This window comes from Aquarana catesbeiana, linkage group LG06, assembly GCF_042186555.1.
Source record: "Aquarana catesbeiana isolate 2022-GZ linkage group LG06, ASM4218655v1, whole genome shotgun sequence".
Classification (NCBI taxonomy): Eukaryota; Metazoa; Chordata; class Amphibia; order Anura; family Ranidae; genus Aquarana; species Aquarana catesbeiana.
The window spans coordinates 110,437,576-110,456,118 of record NC_133329.1 but is presented as its reverse complement, the minus strand read 5'-3'; the positions used below and the strand labels follow the sequence as shown (position 1 = coordinate 110,456,118).

At 42.3% G+C, this 18,543-nt stretch overlaps 1 protein-coding gene across 2 annotated transcripts in view; it reads left to right on the top strand.

Moving 5' to 3' along the window:
- The window catches only part of CRAMP1 (cramped chromatin regulator homolog 1), a 101,267-nt gene that overhangs the window by 17,789 nt on the left and 64,935 nt on the right, over positions 1 to 18,543 (top strand). For both annotated transcript variants that reach the window (XM_073636680.1, XM_073636679.1), the window contains exons 3-4: positions 14,288 to 14,478; positions 16,941 to 17,094. In XM_073636680.1, the coding sequence (XP_073492781.1) occupies positions 14,288 to 14,478; positions 16,941 to 17,094 (345 nt within the window). The remainder of the gene's footprint in view (positions 1 to 14,287; positions 14,479 to 16,940; positions 17,095 to 18,543) is intronic.

Genomic DNA, 18,543 nt, shown 5'->3' with positions numbered 1-18,543 from the left:
AGGCTTGCCATCTGCAGATTGCTACATATCGGGGAGATTTTGCCGCAGGCGTAACTGTACATTTCTACCACCCACCCCCCAACTGCATGTCCAAATGAGGCAGTAATGCAAACGTAATAGATATATAGATGTATTAGATTTAAATACCCTTACAAATTGAAGCTAAACTCCAACTAACACTTTATAGGCCGCTACAGCAAACAGTTTTTTGCAATCTGCAATCAAAACATAAATGCAATCTGATTTATTGTAAGCACCCCTGTCAGTATTAAATGGTTTGTCTCAACCCTGTAACTGCTACATCTGTAGAGCAGCTTGTTCTGTTGAAAAACAGACTTACTGCCAGGGTCACAAGGTGAAAATAAAGGAAAGAAAGCCTAAAAAAGAAAACAAATGCAGCTTGGTATAGTGGTTAGCAATTTTGTCTAGCTGCAAAAGGGTCGCTGGAATCCCAACCATGACACTACCTTCTGGGAGTTTGCATGTTCTCGCTGTGCCTGCGTGGGTTTCCCCCTAGGTACGCCAGTTTCCTCCCACCCTTCCTTCAAAGACCTGGTAGGTTAATTGGCTCCTGTCTAAATTGGCCCTAGTATGTGTACGTATGTATGTGAGTCAGTGACCTTAGATTGTAAGATCCTCGAAGGCAGGGACTGATGTGAATGTACAATGTAAATGTAAAGCGGCACATAAATTGACGCCACTATAAAAGTACCTGAAATAAATAAAAATAATAAAATATTGCTTTAACCTTCCTAGCAGTATTCCTGAGTGTGGCTCGGGGTTTATTTTCAGTACCAATAGCGGCAACCACGAGCCACACTCGGGATTGCATTGCAGTTTCCACCTTGTCCCCAGGATCCTGTGATCTCCACCCTCTGTAGCCTCTGCGCCCGATGCATCAATGTTCCGGGCTTCTTTCCCTGTGAGCGTAGCGATGCGCGGGGGCGGAGCCCAGCGGCAAATTCAAAAAAAGTACAAAAAACATAACACACATAATACATTTGTAATCTGTAGATTACATTACTGTATCAAATCATTTCCCCTCCCTTTTGTCCCTAGTGCTTTGTCCAGTGCCCTGCTGTTCTTTCTGCCTGGAAACTTGAGAACATCCATGACATCCAAAAAGCGCCCCTCTGCGTCAAAAGCGGTTTTAGACCAGCTAGAAAACGGCGATCGTAAATTAGAATCACTTGCAGAATTGAGCGATAGGGATTTGTGGGGAAATTCGTCATCAAACACTGAAAGTAATGACAGCGATGTCACTGTCACTGAGCTCAGTAATGTGCAAACTTAGTGCTCTATTGAATGTGGTATGGATAACGCAGCACTGAGCTCATTCTCAGAGTTGTCACTGTTGTCACTTATAGTGTCTGATGACAAATTTCCCCACAAATCACTATCGCTCACGTCGGACTTTGTGCAGTCCCTTGTTTCAAAATTTTTCATACCCGGGATGTTTACTAAACCAATATGCAGTGTCTAGAATTACAGTGACTAGTAATATTACACCCTTGTTTGGACAAATTTCAGTGTTTTTTGATTACATTATTGAGTAAAATGTATTATTTTTTTTATAATTATAGTTATTTATTATATTATAATTTATGCTTTCGTGTTTCAAACTTTATCATACCTGGGATGTCTACTAGACTCTGGTTTGGACAGATTTAAAGTGGGAGTCCGGCGACCAATTTTTTTTTTTTTTTTTTTTTAGGTCATTGAGACACTTTGCTAATCCCAAAATAATATTCACAGTTTGGGTGTAATATTTCCGCCTTTGTCTGTTTTCGTACTGAAGAATAACTTTAAAAATTGCTGGCTGTCTCCATCTTGCTTGTGGGCATGTGAAGCCCACAAGCATTGATTTCCGGAATGCGGTGAATGCTGTTCATTCACAGCTTGTTCACAAGCATGATCATTGTTCCCGCACTGAAACTTGGGAAGCCTGACACTAAGCTCCCAGGAGACAGTGTGGCGCCGGGGAAAGGCAATAAACACGCCTACTCCCATGGGAGGAGAGACAGGAAGTGCCACAATAAAGTACAATATAAAGGTAATTGCAGCGATAAAAAAAAATTTCGTGCGGCATTTCAAAATCTATGCAATTAACTGAAGGGGGTAAGATTAAGTTAAAAATTTGAGTGGAACCCCGCTTTAAGTGAGTTATTCCTAAGAACTACAGGCCTAAAATATAAAACGCCAAATTTCCATGCAAAACAATGTACCGTTTTGACATTCAAAAATCAGACATAATCCTACCGCCAGGGAGGTTAAAGCTGAACTCTAAGGACATTAAAAAAAAAAAAACTCTGGCAGTGGGGCAGCTAGCACCAACATTTTCACCCGGTCTTTTGTCTTTTTCTGGGTACAGGTTCTTTGGCCATCTTGATTTGCCAGGTCTTACCAAAATCTTCACTCTAGGGATCTTCAGCTATCTTAATTGGCCAAGATGACAACTTCTGTGCATTACAAAAGAAAAGAAGGATTGAGAGAGTAACACATCTCTCTCAAAAAAAGGCAGACTTTGTGGGCACAACGTGAGACCATATGTATAAAAAAAAAATACATCTTTATTACAAAATAGTAGGTCAACAGATACCTAATTACAGACATGGAGGTATAGATCCTTTCATATCGAATAGTGGAATGTCCATCAATATCCAGAAAAAAAGTGTAGATAAGTATTGTAAGGTAAGGTCCATAAACTCCTCCATGCGTGCTTGTCAGTGCGTTTTGCAACAAATTGCTTCCTCAGGACATACTGGGTAGGTGTTGCTTGACCTTGAAGACCAGGTATTGGGCAAAACCACACACAGAATAAAGGACGGACAGGGAGGGGGGGGCAGGGGGTTAGCACAGACGAGACAGAGCAGGGCTGCAGATGATGGAGGCACGTATACTGACCACGGTGTCAGGGCTCAGCAGCCATAATACACCGTGGTCAGTTTACAGGGGGGGAGGGTAGAAACTGGCATGATCAGCCAGGTTTTTTAGGGGTTACAGGGGGCCAAATGACACAGCACAAGCACTGTGTCATATAACTTGCTTTAAAAGAGCAGGATCCATTTTGTTGGGGGGGGGGGGGTTGTTAACGCTTTAATCCTCTGCATTGTGTAAAAAAGCAGTTTGATCCTCTTTTCTCTGTTCCTCCCCTTCTTCCACAGTCCCCAAACCATCTCCTGATAGAACAGAGGCTAGGGGACAAGCTGCACATGCTCAGTTTGGTGTGTAGTGCTAGAGAGTTTTTTTTTTTTTTTTTTTTCTTGGGAGAGTGCATGTGATCAACACAGGCCCAATCGGCACTGTCCAGAGGGTCAAGGGTCCTGCAGCCTCCTAGGACAGTCAGAGCAGAATGAAAACTCCTCCTACAAGCTTTAACCAGACACTGATAGAAGTCACGAGACTGCTCCAACTGCTAATGAGAAAAGGTATTTAGCAGTTTATATTTACTAAAAGGATTGTATTTCCATGTTCTGTGTACTGTGGGAGACCACATATAGTGAATGCAGGGTTCAGGGTTTAGTAACCCTTTAATCTTTGAGTATCGATGAATAAATATGTAAAATCTCATCCTCATCTGCTTGATTTCGTGATGGGTTCACATTGCAAGGTCATAGCTGCTATTTTAAACAGTGTTCTCCTAGAAAATAATTGTAAAGCTGTACTGGGTTCCATTGATTCCTTGTCAGTCCACATTTTCAGTGCTAGCAAGAAACAACCATGGACTTTAAGCCTGGTACACGTGGGCCGAATAAGGGCCGGTATTGGCTGTTAAAACAGAAACCAGCTAACGTTCTGCCCGTGTGTTCATCAGTCAGTCTGACAGAAGCCGAACAAACTGGCATGCTGGAAAACCAGCATCCGATCAATGCTGGCAGCCATGATAGCTGAGCAGGGGTGATCACCATACTAACATCGGATATTTAGTACAGGATCTCCTCCCAAGCTCTTTCTTTTGTTCAGCCCGCTGATAGTGTGTATCAGGCGTTAGGGACAAGGACCACATCCTAGACTCTCAGTAACGCTTCAACTGGGTTTTTTTACATTTTTGTTTCTCCTATTTTCTTTTCTGTTTGTATCACAATTTAGAGCACTTTCTGAAGGGGAACTTGTCCAGACAACCTTTTCAGTGTAATATCTTCATATCGGCCTTGGCTTCTAATATTCTGGAAGTAGTGTGTTACAGGGTTTGTGATCTTTAATAGTGTGTTTATAAGATCATATCACTGCATAAACAAGCCATCCAGGCACAGTGCCATTAAGTAACTCTTCCTATTGTGAAATGGGTCATGTTTGCATACCATGAAAGTAATGAGGCCTATCGAGCCAAATCTCAACTGTACATCTAATTGGGCTTCTTTACTGAAGTATTAAGTGCAGAAGCCAATTAGAATTCAGCTCTTGAATACAGCCGGAGCTGAGATTTCGTTGCTGTGGATTTGCACTCAGCACTGCTTTATTTACAGATTGGCACATAGGTATGTGTATGTAATGTAGTGGAGAGTCAATCACAAACAAGAGATTGGTTAACTTTGTTGTCTCACAGCCAATCGGATGCTTTTCATTAATTTTAAGAAAATGAAGACCTTACTGGCTGAGAACAAAACATACAATTCTTATTTCTTCTCCTTTTAATTACATAACATCATGGCCTTATCTGGTATTTGAGAGCCAGTCCTGCTAAGTGTGATGTTTTAGTCATAGATGGAGCCCGATTGGCTAAGCCAGCCCTGGTCGTCTTTATGTGTCTTTGATATATCAACAGAGAGATCACTTTGCTACAAATCCAAACTCTATTTCATCACATCTTTGTGTTTCCCCACATCTCTTCCACAAAATAGTGGCACCAACTCCAACTCCCTGTTGCAGAAATGTGAATGAGGTGGGTAAAAGATGGCTTCAGTTCCTGTTCTTCACCTGTAGAGAATTCCAGAGGCACGTTTCACCCTTAAAATAGAACTATAGGCAAAACTTTATTCATTTTGGATAGAGTAAAGGAGGGTTGTAATTCCTTTTGCCATCTCTGGGATATTCTGGTGATTTCCCTTCACTTCCTGTCCCATAGCCAAACCGGAAGTGAGAGGAAATCCCTTCAATATAAGGGAAACCATTGGACCAACCCCCCTCCCCCAGGTCACCAGAACTGGTGTCCCCATTGGAAGCTTTCCCTCTATTACTTTTTTTGGGACAATCCAAAATGTGAGATTTTCTTTTACTTCCACTTTCAATGATAATAGAAAGGAAAGGGAGAAACTCCCTAACAAGGGTACAAGCAGCAATAATAACCTAATAGGTGATCTAATCCATCTCTATCCAAAACTAAGAAAAAACTTTTGCTATTTAGTTATATTTTTATTTTCTAGGCCAAACGCATGAGAGGCAATGCATCTGTGGAATTCTCAACTGGTGGAGAACAGGAGCTGAAGCCATCTTTTACCAATCTCATTTACATTTATGCAACAGAGAGTCATTGTCTCTATGCAGACGGCCACCATTGTGTTGAAGTGTACTAGAGCCTGAGAGGCTGTTCCTGTATGTCTTGCACCAGTCTATTCACATGCTGATCCAACTGACACAGGTTTAAGGGGCATTCAATCGGTACTATTTTCATTGTTTTGGACCCCCAAAAGTTCAACAAAGATAGTGGGTGCCCCTCATGATGTGCAGACCCAGGAACATCTCACCAGTAGAGCCCCTCCAAAAGATATAAGAAACTATCATGTGATGTGGCTCAATTGTCCACCATCTACCAAAAACTGAAATATCATTTTTGGATGGTTTTGACACGGAATTTATTTTTGTGTTTGTGTATTCGAACAATGTCACTGATTTCTGACCCCAGAAATATCATTTTGAGTGCAGAAGTAGCTCAGAAGCATTAATGTGGATTTCCGACCATCACAACCAATGTGTTTGTACAATAGAATAATGTCCAGTTCTAGTCCTCTGGCTCCCATACCCACCACTTTTCATCAGAAAGTAAATATTGGATGTAATTTGATGGCGACTGGTTATCAGTAGGGATGAAGTTCAGGTTTATGGTGAAGTCACAGGATTTGCGAAGTTTGCAAATCGTGAACTTTTAGCCCAAAACTTTGCAGGTTTGGCGCTAGAGTCACAAGAACCAGTAATTCGAAGGAATGTATAACCCAGCCCCCTTTCTATAAAACAGAACAGCACCCATTTTGTCAGAGGGGTGTTGGAACGGTTATGGAAAGCTGACAATTCTGTGTAAGGGGGGATTCTGTGTATGTGTATGTTTGTTTTTTTCTTTTAAAGCGGGGGTCCACCTATCTATCGCTTTTTTTTTTTTTTGGAGTTCATTCACAAACTTTTCTTCTCATGATTATCTACTCACATGTTCTGTGTAATAAGTCCGCCTGTGTCCGATTTCGTTGTAAAGAATAACTTATAAAATTCACTGAAGGCGGTTTCCATCTTCATTGTGGGCATTTGAAGCCCACAAGCATGTATTTCCTGGATGTGGTGAATGCTGTGCTCCCAGCATTCACCGAGATGTTGTGCAATGCATGCTGGGAAGCCTGAGACTAGCTCCCAGGGGACTGTGGGAGGTCTGGGAGAGGCTAGAAACACGCCTACTCCCATGGGAGGAAAACCAGGAAGTGCTAAGAAGATTAGAAAAAAAAAGGTAATTACGGCGATTTAAATTTTTTTACACAGCATGTCAGCATCTAGGCAAGGAAGAGAATGCATAGAGATAATGTTCAAAATTTGGGTGGAACCCCGCTTTAAATTTCGCCATTGGTACTTCTACCATTGAATAACAAGATTCAAGTCCTTCTCCCATAGCCTTTATAGGGGTTCACCACAAAGCTCACAATCTTCAAGCAAGATTCATAAAACATTTTGTAACAGAACCTGGAAATATCTCCTCATTCTTAGTTATTAATACCTATTCTGGCACCAAAAACATTGCTAAAACTCTGAAGACCTTCGCTATCAATCTTGTTGTGTTCAGCAGGTTTGATGGATTAGTGCAGTTTTACGTGAGCGTCCGGGCACCGAAAAATGTAAGCGTACTTTTTATTCCTACAAAGGTTGGACATATACTGGAGAAGTGGGGCCAGGGTCTGTGACAGCCTGGCAATACTCATTAGTGTACTAGCAAACCTCTCCCTTGTAAAAGAAGCTCCAAGGGATGTCTGCCTTGTGCCGACTACAGACCAGGCCATTGGAACTGTACCTATTATGCGTTTAAAATAATGGCATATTTATCTGATAAAGATGGCACATTTACTAGAAGAAACCAAGATGAAAACTAGTTGAAGCAGGTGAATGTTTTGGGTGGGGTCCTCACCAGATGATCTTTATGTGTGGGAGTAACTGATTGTTAATTCACCAACCTCTAATGACACACGCTCTCTGCTAGTCTTGCATCACTACGAATTCTCAAAGTTGGTAATATTAGGCATGTGTATTAATCTGTCCAAGGCGGGGCCAATAATATAGTTGCGCAATAATGAGACCTGTTCTCCTGTTTTTGGGGTATGAGAGGGCATAATAATGACAATCCTAGCTGGAGAGTTAAAGGGTAACTCCACTTTCATGGGAGAAAAAATGGCAAAAAAAATCTATCTATCTATCTATCTATCTATCTATCTATCTATCTATCTATCTATCTATCTATCTATCTATCTATCTATCTATCTATCTATCTATCTATCTATCTATCTATCTATTTATCATGTACATCTGCGACCAAAGTCCTATTGTAATTGAATGTTATTAAAAATGATCTTTCCTTCAGTCTGCAGCGCTGTAATTTTTATATATATATATATATATATATATATATATATATATATATATATATATATATTATTTATTTATTTATTATGATAGATCGATTTTATTAATTTTTTTAATTTCTTAAGCACTTTTTATTTGTTGAAAAGATTAAGTCTTTAGGCATGTAATGGGAAGTAACAGTCAGGATGTTAAACACTGGAGCCTGTGGTAAGTATGCATTCGTTGGGGGTGCGTTTGCGTTCAGTTAGGTCAGGATAAAAAGGATAAGTGCACTTCTTATTTTTAAAAATGATTAACCTTTTATGTTAGTGAAAGACATTTCTTAGGAGGAATCTTCACTAGTCAGCAGATATGCGAGTTTTGACAACATAAAACACTGCGTTGACTCAACAATGAGGTACTAAGTTGAAGCTTTAAAGCGGGGGGTCAGCAACCTGTAGATCACAATCTACCAGTACATCGTGGATAGGTGACTAGTAGTTTGTGGTCTGGGCTTGCTGACCCACCATTCCAGAGCATCAAACTGAGTGCAATGCAGAGGGACTATGTGTAAAGTTGTAGTTGTAAAGAGCAAGAGACACATTAGCCAATGCCTCCTCTGTAGTGCTGCTCCTGTCTCATGTGAAGTGATACCAGCTGCACTCCACATCTTATCCCGGTTAGAGGTCTCCAGAGTGGTGCCAGCAGCAGTAAAGAAGAGATCTTCCGGTCAGTGTGAAGCAATACACTGGGAATAATAGTATAGGGCTGCTTTCACACTGATGCGCTGCAGAATGCCTTGAAGGGCTCATTCACAAGTGCAGCAAGCACTGCTGCTCCTCTGAAAGGCAATCCAAGTGTGTTTGACAGGTGGTGAGCAGGCAATATGTTGCCTTCTCATCACCGGAATTAAACCCATGATTGCCGTGCAATTCACACGTTTGCGACAGGGTAATACGTCAATTAGAAGTTTAAATCAGTTGTCAGGGGCGACACTGTGCCCAGAGATCTTTGACTTCTCCCATGTTGTTCAGGTAGATCTCCACCTCTTTAAAGCGGTTGTATACCTATTTTTTAAACTTTTACCTACAGGTAAGCCTATAATATCTCCTAAACCTGTACGGTTTAGGAGATATTCCCCTCGCAATGAGCCGCTGACTGCAGCGGCGCATGCGCACAGGGGATTCTCGGCTGAAAGCCCGGCAGTCACCGGACCTTGCCGGAAAGAAGTCTCCCGCGCGCATGTGCACCGCATACTAGCTCATTAGGAGATACTTACCTTAGAACTAGGTGCCGGCATCTCACCTGGTCCACGCCGAGGGAGCTGACATTTCCCCTCGGCGTGTCTTCCGGGTATCGCGGACCTGGTCCACGACGAGGGAGCTGACATTTCCCCTCGGCGTGTCTTCCGGGTATCGCGGCTTCGGCACTGTGAGTGGCCGGAGCCGCGATACCCGGAAGACACGCCGAGGGGAAATGTCCGCTCTCTCGGCGTGGACCAGGTGAGATGCCGGCGTCTTGTTCTAAGGTAAGTATCTCCTAATGAGCTAGTATGCGGTGCATACTAGCTCATTATGCCTTTTCCCTTACAGGTGTAGGGGAAAAAAAAAAAAGTCAGCGGGTTTACTATCGCTTTAAGGTTGCCTCCCCCTGATTTAAAAGATACCTTTTTGAAGTGAATCTTTATTTTGCCCACACAGGGCAAAGAGTCTTCTAACCCATACCCAGGACCCCTTTCCAAGAAGCTTATACTCTCCTTTTTTTGCCCCGTGCCGCTCAGTTCATCCATCTAACCAACTTGTCTGAGCTTACACAGGGCTATGGACTAATTACCTAGGTCCATGTGACAGCACTGGGCCAACCACGCAGCACCTAGTTTGGCACCTGTTGTGGGTATGGATGAGCATGTGGCTAATATTTCTCCCTTGTTGCCACAGCCAAATGGCACTGCAGCAAAGAAATAAGGACTGACCCTATTCAATACTGGAGAATCTGAAGTTCGTTTTTCACACAGAAATTCAGAAAAATCGTTGTTCCATCGTTGACTTGGGAAATGTTAGAAAGCCCTTAGTAATTTTGTTTGCCATGCCAGTAGTTCGAATTTTAACTCTTGATTTCGGAAAACACATTTTTTACAGTTGGAACGTTCTTCCTTTAGAAAAGAAGCGCAAACATTTTTTTCCATCCCCTGCCTTAAAATTTTCTCATTACTGGTCAAAAATTATCATCAAATTGTCCCCATAAAAAAATTTGAACGAACTTTTTAAAAATGACCATTTTAAAATGAAATTTTAATCTTGTGTGGCTAGCTTAAGCATGCCTTGTCCCCATCAGATGTTGGAAGTTGGGGTATTTGGGGAGGCCTAAGTTTTTTTTTTTTTTTTTTTTTTTTTTTTTTACTAAATATTTTAACTTTTGCTTAAATGCATAAAATCCAGTTCTAAAATCCCTCCGGGGTTGGTTGGCAGCTTTAGCTTTTCTTGCACATGTATATATTTTTTTTTAATGTAAAGTTTTTCTCCCACGATCCACTCCGTGAGGAGGTGGTTTGCCAGAGCGGATTGTGTGTTTTCACGATGTTAGATTTCAGTCTAAAAATACCCACTGACTTCATTCTGCAGTCCCACTGTTCTGCTCTGGTACAAGTTAATAGCACACATGGGAGATCTCCTCCTCCTCCTCCTCCTGGTACCTTATTCTCTGCGCTAGGAACCTTCCATCTTAGAATGGCCATGTTGTTTTGCCTTGTCCAAAGGCCTACTAGACATGAAAGCAGAAAATTGGTAACCCAAGACAACCAATCGGAATTCATTTTTTTTCTTTTTTTTTTTTTTTTTTTTTTTTTTTTTACTTAGCAGAAATGAAAATGGTTTCTTTGGGTTATTGGACCACCAATGCCTATCGAATTACTTTACAAAATAAGCCTGATGTTTGTTTGTTGATGGAACAAAATGCAGTACACACATTTTCTTTAATGTATCTAAGGCTAGGGTCACACCTTGTGTGTCTGTAATGCGCTCAAAATTGCACATGCAGTAAAACGCTCTGCCCTTTAGCAGACTCACTACCGTGCTAATATTGTTCATGGCATTCCCACGCATCTGCTAACTTGGTGCAGCGTGATTTTAAATAAAGGACTTCTTTTGCGCATTTCTTGCACTTTGGTGCCTTTAGTTACACTTTAAGTAACACTTACAGATCTTGTCCCTTCCCCTAGCCTGTGAATTTGCAGTAAAATTAGAAGCAGCAGACCTATGAGCTCCTCACTCTCCTCCAATCAGCATGTTCCTTGTTGGCACCTGAGCGCTGCAGCATAATAGTTTGGCTGCTCTCCCTCACTTTGAACTATGATGCTGTTAAGTTAAATTCAAGTATTTTGCACTGCTTGCCTTTAATATATGTAGTGATTTATTGCTGCATAATTGTATTTCCTCTAACTATCTGGACTTCAGCTTTAATATGTGAATCCGCTGTGTCTTAAAGTGATTGTAAAGATTTACTTTTTTGCACTGAGTAGCCCCAATCCTTCTCTTCTGGCCCTTCCTGCCTTCTAAAAAGTCACTTTACTATGGAGGCCAGCCATAGAAAGTAAATTGCTATGGAGGCACTCGTGCGGGCTCAGTTCTGAGCTGCACTTTGTGCGTCTATTGACACACACACGGTGCGGCTTAGCGCCCCCCCCCCCCCCCCTGCAGATGGGCACAGCCCTGCATCGAGATCGGGCTCAGGTTGGTATTTTGTGGGGTGGGGGGCTGACATGGAAAGGTTTTTCACCTTAAAGCAGAGAATGCATTAAGGTAAAATAAACCTTTTTACAATCACTTTTTAACCACCTCAATACAGGGCACTTTCACCCCCCCCCCCCCCCTCCTGCCCAGACCAATTTTCAGCTTTCAGCGCTGTCACACTTTGAATGACAATTGCACGGTCATACTACACTGTAACCATGTGAAATTTTTATCATTTTCTTCACACAAATAGAGCTTTCTTTTGGTGGTATTTAATAGCTCCTGGGTTTTTTATTTTCTCCTAAAAAAAAAAAGACAGAAGATTTTGAGGAGATGCCGCTGATCGGCTCTCCTCTCCTCACACTCTGTCAGTGTGAGGCCAGGAGCGCCGATTGCCGGCATCTCAATGTTTACATGTGACCGCGCTGTGATTGGACACGGCCGATTACATGTTTAAAGAGCCGCAGCTCTTTACAGAGATCCGGGTTGTGCCGTGTCCTAGCAACACGGCATGGCCGCGATCGCCACGCTGAGCACGAGAGCGGCCGTTCTGGGAAGCTGTCATATGACGTCCACCCAGAACGAGAGCCGCATTGCCCCGCAGGGAGTGTGAGCTCTGTTGTCTGTGCTCATCTACACATTCACAGACAAGTCACCTGATTTTATTTTCTACATTTTGTATGATATTTGGAGATACCCCACAAACATGTTTTTTGCTAAAGACAGGAGTTGTGCATGCGTGCGTGTTACAATTTAATACTGAAAAGCAGGACCAACATTTTTATTCAACTTTGTAAAAAGTATGCCTTTGCTCATCTTGTTCTGCTGTTTTTGTACAAGCTCTTGAACTGCATATCGTACCAGTGAGAAATTATCAAATTATGCTCGTTGTCTTGGACGAATTGTATAATCATTTTACAGACATTCACTTGATTAATATAGAGTGTGTGGTATATAGTGTTTCCTCCATAGAAACATTGTAAATTTGAGCTTTTATCTTTGTATTAAGTAAACCCCTAAAGCCAATACAAGCAAAATGGCATAATAAGGTAGTTAAAGCAGAACTCTGGTGAAAAAGTAAATAATAGGCCATTAAAAGATAGAGTGGGTTCCTCTAGAAGCCCAGGCTTGCCCACCACTTCCTATCGATCGGATACTCTGGGTCCCTTCTAAATATCATAAAGCCATCCTTTGCCCTACGCTCTCCCATTCAGTAAACCTGTGGGAATCCTCTTATATAAAGTGGCTCCTTTGCTCCCCTCATACTTTTTAATAACCCTCTTTTCCCACCGGGTCTACAGTTCCTTCAATTTAAATGGTGGAAGAACAAAGGCCTTTACTGTATAGGACATTTTTTTTGATCGGAAGGATATATGTCTCCTCACATATTTTGTAAAGAATCTAGAGATGCCTCCCAGTTGAGAGTTTTCGCTTGCAGCAAATTCCACATGTTCTCCATTTGTTACAGAAAAGGAGCCCTGAATCTAACTGTACTCTCAATGTTTGAAAATAGATGTGTACAAAGAGACTCTTCGATGTGGATGTATCTCGATGTTATACAGGCCATTTGTCACTCCCTTGTCTAAATTGTCGTATCAGATTGTGTGGGAAAGGGACCTGAACATAGCCCCTGAGCCGGAGGGGTGGCGGTCCTGGAACGCATGTATATACAAGGGCGTTATACCGTGTTGGTGGAAGCAAGGTACATAGTATATGCTAGATGGTATTTGGTACCTGAACGACTTGCTAAAATGTACCTGAGCACCTCGCCCTCCTGTTTCGGAGTTGTGGTCAAGTGGGGACAACCCTTCACATTTGGTGGGTCTGTCTTTAAGTCAGGGGTTTCTAGATATGGGTCCATTCTTTAGTCTGTTCTGTCACCATGGTCAATGTTACTAAAGACGCTCGGATAGCATTGTTAAATGAATCGGTGGAAAATATCCCTAGACACAAACAAATATTTTATTTGTTTTATCTTTTTGGCGGCTAAAATCGCAATAGCCACTGTGTGGAAAAGTCCGGTGGTAGATATCGCTTTACTGAAGCGTAAGCTGACCTGGATTATGCTCCACGAAAAGATGGTGAGTGTTTTAAGGGATAAACAACCACATTTTGATAAAATATGGAAACCCTGGCTCTCTTATTTATAGGTCCTGGATACCTAGAGGCGGTCTCCTTGGTGAGATGGCATTAGATTTTTAGATCTTTGGACAGACATTCCTTGTCTCTCTTCTATCCCTTCTTTTCTTTCTCTTCCTGCTTTTGCGCTGTCGAGATTTTCTCTCTAAATTAGTTTTTGATGATAATTTTCAGGTTTTGTTCCCTGACTCCTGATCCTGTCAGAGTTTTATCACAACATGGAACCTGTCACATTTTCGAATTTATATTGTTGAAATTTTTTGTTGGGTTCACTTTGGGTTTATACCCTTGAGCTACTCCCATGCATCTAGTAGCCGAACAATTGTGAATATTACCTACTTAAAACAAGGAGCCAGGGTTGAGCAACGCTGTGTGCTTCTATGGAACATATACAACCAGTCTTGGGAGCAAGCCCGCACATCTGCCCCCATAGCAAGTGGCTTGCTGTTGTGGCAGATGCTGAAATGGAGGAGCCAAGTGGGCCAGTGGGGGACCCCAGAAGAGGAGGTTCAGGGCCGCTCTGTGCAATACCATACCAATAAAAAAAAAAAAAGTTCTACCTTTTTAGTTCTACTTTTATTATACTGTTTTATGTCTTCTTCTTGAGGTTCCAATAGATTGTGGTGCTTTTTTTGTATAATTTTTATGCATATTTATTTTCTTCTATTTAGGATTAGACAGTGCCACTCCGTCCTCACCAAGCTGCTCTACCGGAACAACTCCCAGTGCGACTAAAACCTCTAACCGAAATACAGCACCATCTACCGGCGAGAAAGATGAGGGCAACAAGAAAAAGGTTCGGAGACAGTGGGAGTCCTGGAGCACAGAGGACAAAAACACCTTCTTTGAGGCCCTTTATGAAGTGAGTGCCGTTTTTTATGTGCCATTTATCTGCTTAAAGAGGAGTTTCAGCCAGGGGGAAAAAAATTAAGTCAGTAGCTACAAATACTGTAGATGCTGACAGTGACTTTTAATATATGGACACTTACCTGTACAGGGAGCCCGCAATGTCGGCACCCCAGTCGATCTTCGGATCGGCTGTCGGGTGCTGCCACCGCCATCTCCACTAAGGGAAACCGGCAGTGAAGCCTTTCAGGCTTCACTGACGGTTCCCTACTGCGCATGCGCGAAGCGCGCTGCACTTTCTAATTGGCCTGGTGGCAGAGGAAGGAGGAGGGGGCCGAACTTCCAAAGGCACTGGCCCCGGAGGTGGGGAAGGGGGACCTGTCAAAAACAGGTACCCCGTTCGACACTCCCCCCTGAAAGGTGCCAAATGTGGCAACGGGGGGGGGGGGGGGGGGTCAGATCAGCAGAAGTTCCACTTTTTGGTGGAACTCTACTTTAAGGACCATTTTGCACAGGTGGCAAAGGGGCAGTAAAAACAGGCAGTGGATTTGCATTTTTCCAGCCACCACCCACCTAAATCCTAACATTGCAGCTGGTCGGTGTGTTACACGCATGCCATCTCCACAAGAAAAGGCAAATTTTAAGTCTGATTGCTAATTTTGACAGGTGGCTCTTCCTGTCAAACTCGCCTGTGAGCCAGCTGCTTGGTTGTGGCATAGTATTTTCTTACAAAATCCCCCTGGCATTTAGAAGAAAAAAATAAACGCATTTAGGAGACAGCAGGATCACCTACTAAATGCCCATCAGCCGCTGTTCAGCCCCCCTTAAGAATCGATCGCTTTTCAGAGTGTAGTAGAGACTGCTGCCCCGTTTGAAAGAGCCCTAACTTTTTTATACTCTGGTATTAAAATTCTCAGTGTGCCTTTCTTCTTCAAAATGGTATGATACTCTGTTAAAACTATTTTATCACCTTTTTATTCAGTGTTCTGCAATTTTATTTTTATTTCTTCCCTGATTACTGGTTCTTACTACCTTTTACTTGGACTTTTCTACAAATCAGTGCTTCCACATATGTGCTCCCTACAGCTCCCTTAAAAATTTCTTGTGCCACATTTTTACTTTTTAAGCACAGATCACAAACAAACACATTTCCCACCACTCTTACCAGCCAGTCTGCAAAAAGACCAACTTGAGACTGTCTAACAATTCACATTAAAGGCAGGGGGTTATTTGCACACATTTGCAATTATATGTGTAAGCCGCAGTGGCCATGTCAAGGCACCTCTGTATAGGGCGTTTCCAACTCTATAGTTTTGAGAGTCCCCAAATTGGAGCATATATAGCAATGGATAGATTAAGGGTTAAGTTCACCTATAGTAATATGTTACACCCACACTTTGGGTGTAACATGTTACTAACTGAGAAGCTCCCCATTGCCCTGGCTCCCCATTGTGACAGCAGGCTGGGAATCTTCTCCCCGCACCCACTGTCACAATAAAAAAAAAAAAAAAACTCGCCCGTTTGGGGCCACCCGGTCACATTATTCATTTGTGAATGGGAGAACTACAAGTACCGTAAGACATTGTGGTTGACGGCTTTTAGTTCTCAATGAACTCTATGAACTACCAGGGTGCTGATGAGTGCTCTAGGTAGTTCATTGCTGTTTCCTGTCACTTAGTAACTGCCTGCTTGTGGAGGTACGGGCAGATAGCTACATTGACAGTCTGCAGGAGCCTGAGATTGCACCTGCGATCTGCTGGTCACATGCGCATTGCTTTACAGGCTCCTATTAAAAACAATTATTATTAATATTAATAAATAAACATTGTTTTACCTGCAAAAAAGATGCGCATTTATTTACTTATTTTAAAAAGGTGAACTTCTCCTTTTAAGGGCAGGTTTTCTTGGAGGGAGCCCACTCCTCCCTAAAGGTATGGGGACACACCGGACACGCAGCAAGAGCACAATGACAGCTGAAGGCATCCAGTGTGTCCCTGCACCAAATCCAGCAAACAAGTGGCTACCGCTCCAATCCATATCTAGCCTTTGCAGTAAGGTGCACATGAATGAGAAACAGGGGAAACACAGATGACTGTCTGCAGGGGCCCTGAAGACCACACAGTAAGCACCAAAAGGAATGTGTTCAGCCCCCAGGCAACAAATTTGAGCACAGGGGTGTATACCCTTGATAAACAAGGGATTTTCTTCCCTTTTTGTTTTCTGACCTATTGTTTGTATAGCTGTTAAACCACCCATTATCTCATGTATCTATTCTTGTTTGGCAGATGTGTTATTTCTTTCATCTCTTTCTGGTGTAATGTTGTCAGAGCTCAAATACTATACAGTAAGTGGTCACTTTTTTGAGCACCGCTGAGCGATGAAAGCATATCAAACAATAATTGTCTCTGTGGCTAGTAATATTGTAGCAGGACATGATTGAGGCAAACGTGATTATGCATCTGTTCCTTCACTCTTTAGCATGGGAAGGATTTTGAAGCCATTCAGAACAACATTGCCCTCAAATACAAGAAGAAAGCCAAACCAGTCAGCATGGTGAAGAATAAGGAGCAAGTGCGCCACTTCTACTACAGAACATGGCACAAAATCTCCAAGTACATCGACTTCAACAATGGTGAGTGTCCTTTGCTTATTTATTACAACATACTTTATATAGCGCCGTCAATTTTTGCAGCGCTTTACATATATTGCACATTCACATCAGTCCCTGCCCTCATGGAGCTTACAATCTAAGGTCCCAAACTCACATTCATACATATACTAGGGCCAATTTAGACAGGAGCCAGTTAACCTACCAGCATTTCTTTGGAATGTGGGAGGAAACCGGAGTACCCGGAGGAAAACCACACAGGCACATTGAGAACGTACATGCAAGCTACAGGCAGGCAGTGCCGTGGTTGGGATTCAAACCAGTGGCCCTAGTGCTACCAGGTGGAAATGCATCCCTGCCACAAACTGCAAAGTTGACATACCTGTAAGCGAAGACTGTGAATACTTGCTGCTGCCTGTGTCACAAAATTCCACTATATTCAGTAGCAATGCTCTGAAGTCCGAAGAGAAACCAAACTTCACTGGTTCCTCCCTCTGACCTTCACTTTGTTACCAGACCTGATAGTGACATGGAGGAGGAACCAGTGAGAACGGTGGAGGACCTTGATATTGACACCCCTTGAGGACCTCGGAAGAAGGTTTCTACTGAATGGAGCAAAGATCAGCCGTGTGGACAGTGGGAATGGTAAGTATTTGCAGCCGTCACTGGGATTGAAGGATAGTCCTGGGTAAAATTACAAGGTGCTGAAGTTGTAGCTTATACAAGGCTATGACTTTCCATGTGATGGTGCTAATTGGCCAAGCGCTGTCACATGCTCCTTCATACCTGGAAGTACCAGGTATTTTTCTTTGGTTGCTAAGCAGATAGTTTTGTTTTTTTTGGTAGATTTAGTGATCCAGATACTGGCGGATTTAGTGATCTAGATATTTCCTCTCTGAGGGCCTCAAAAACTCAGCTCTGGACATTTTGTTTTCTATGTACCACAAAAGAACAGGCTAGGGGATGATTCCGTTTATGAAAGTGCACCATATTTAAAGTTTAACTAACAGCAAAGCTAAAGTTTTTTTTTTTTTTGTTTTTTTTTTTCCATAGAGTGGAGAAGGATTAGAACCCCTGTCCGGTTTTATTGCTGTCTGTGCCCCGTTAGGAAGATTTGCCCTCTCTATTTGGCATTTTTACCATTGTAATTTAAGTAAATGGAAATCCCAAATTTTGGGTTGTCCCCAGAAGAGTAATAGAGGGGAAGTCTTCCAATGGGGACACTAGTTCTGGTGACACACAGAGATTCCCTCACATTTCCTGTTTGGCTATGGGAGGGGAAGTGAAGGGAAACCTCCCCAATGTGACATAGATAGCAAAAAAAATTGTCTTCGGTTATAACCCTCTTACGCTCTAGCCAAATAAAAAAAAAAATGTAAAAAAGTTTTGCACTTTAAGATATTAATTAATGTTGGATGGTGTTACCCAGTCTATCAATTCCATTTTCTTTGTTTTAAAAATCGTTTGAAGCCA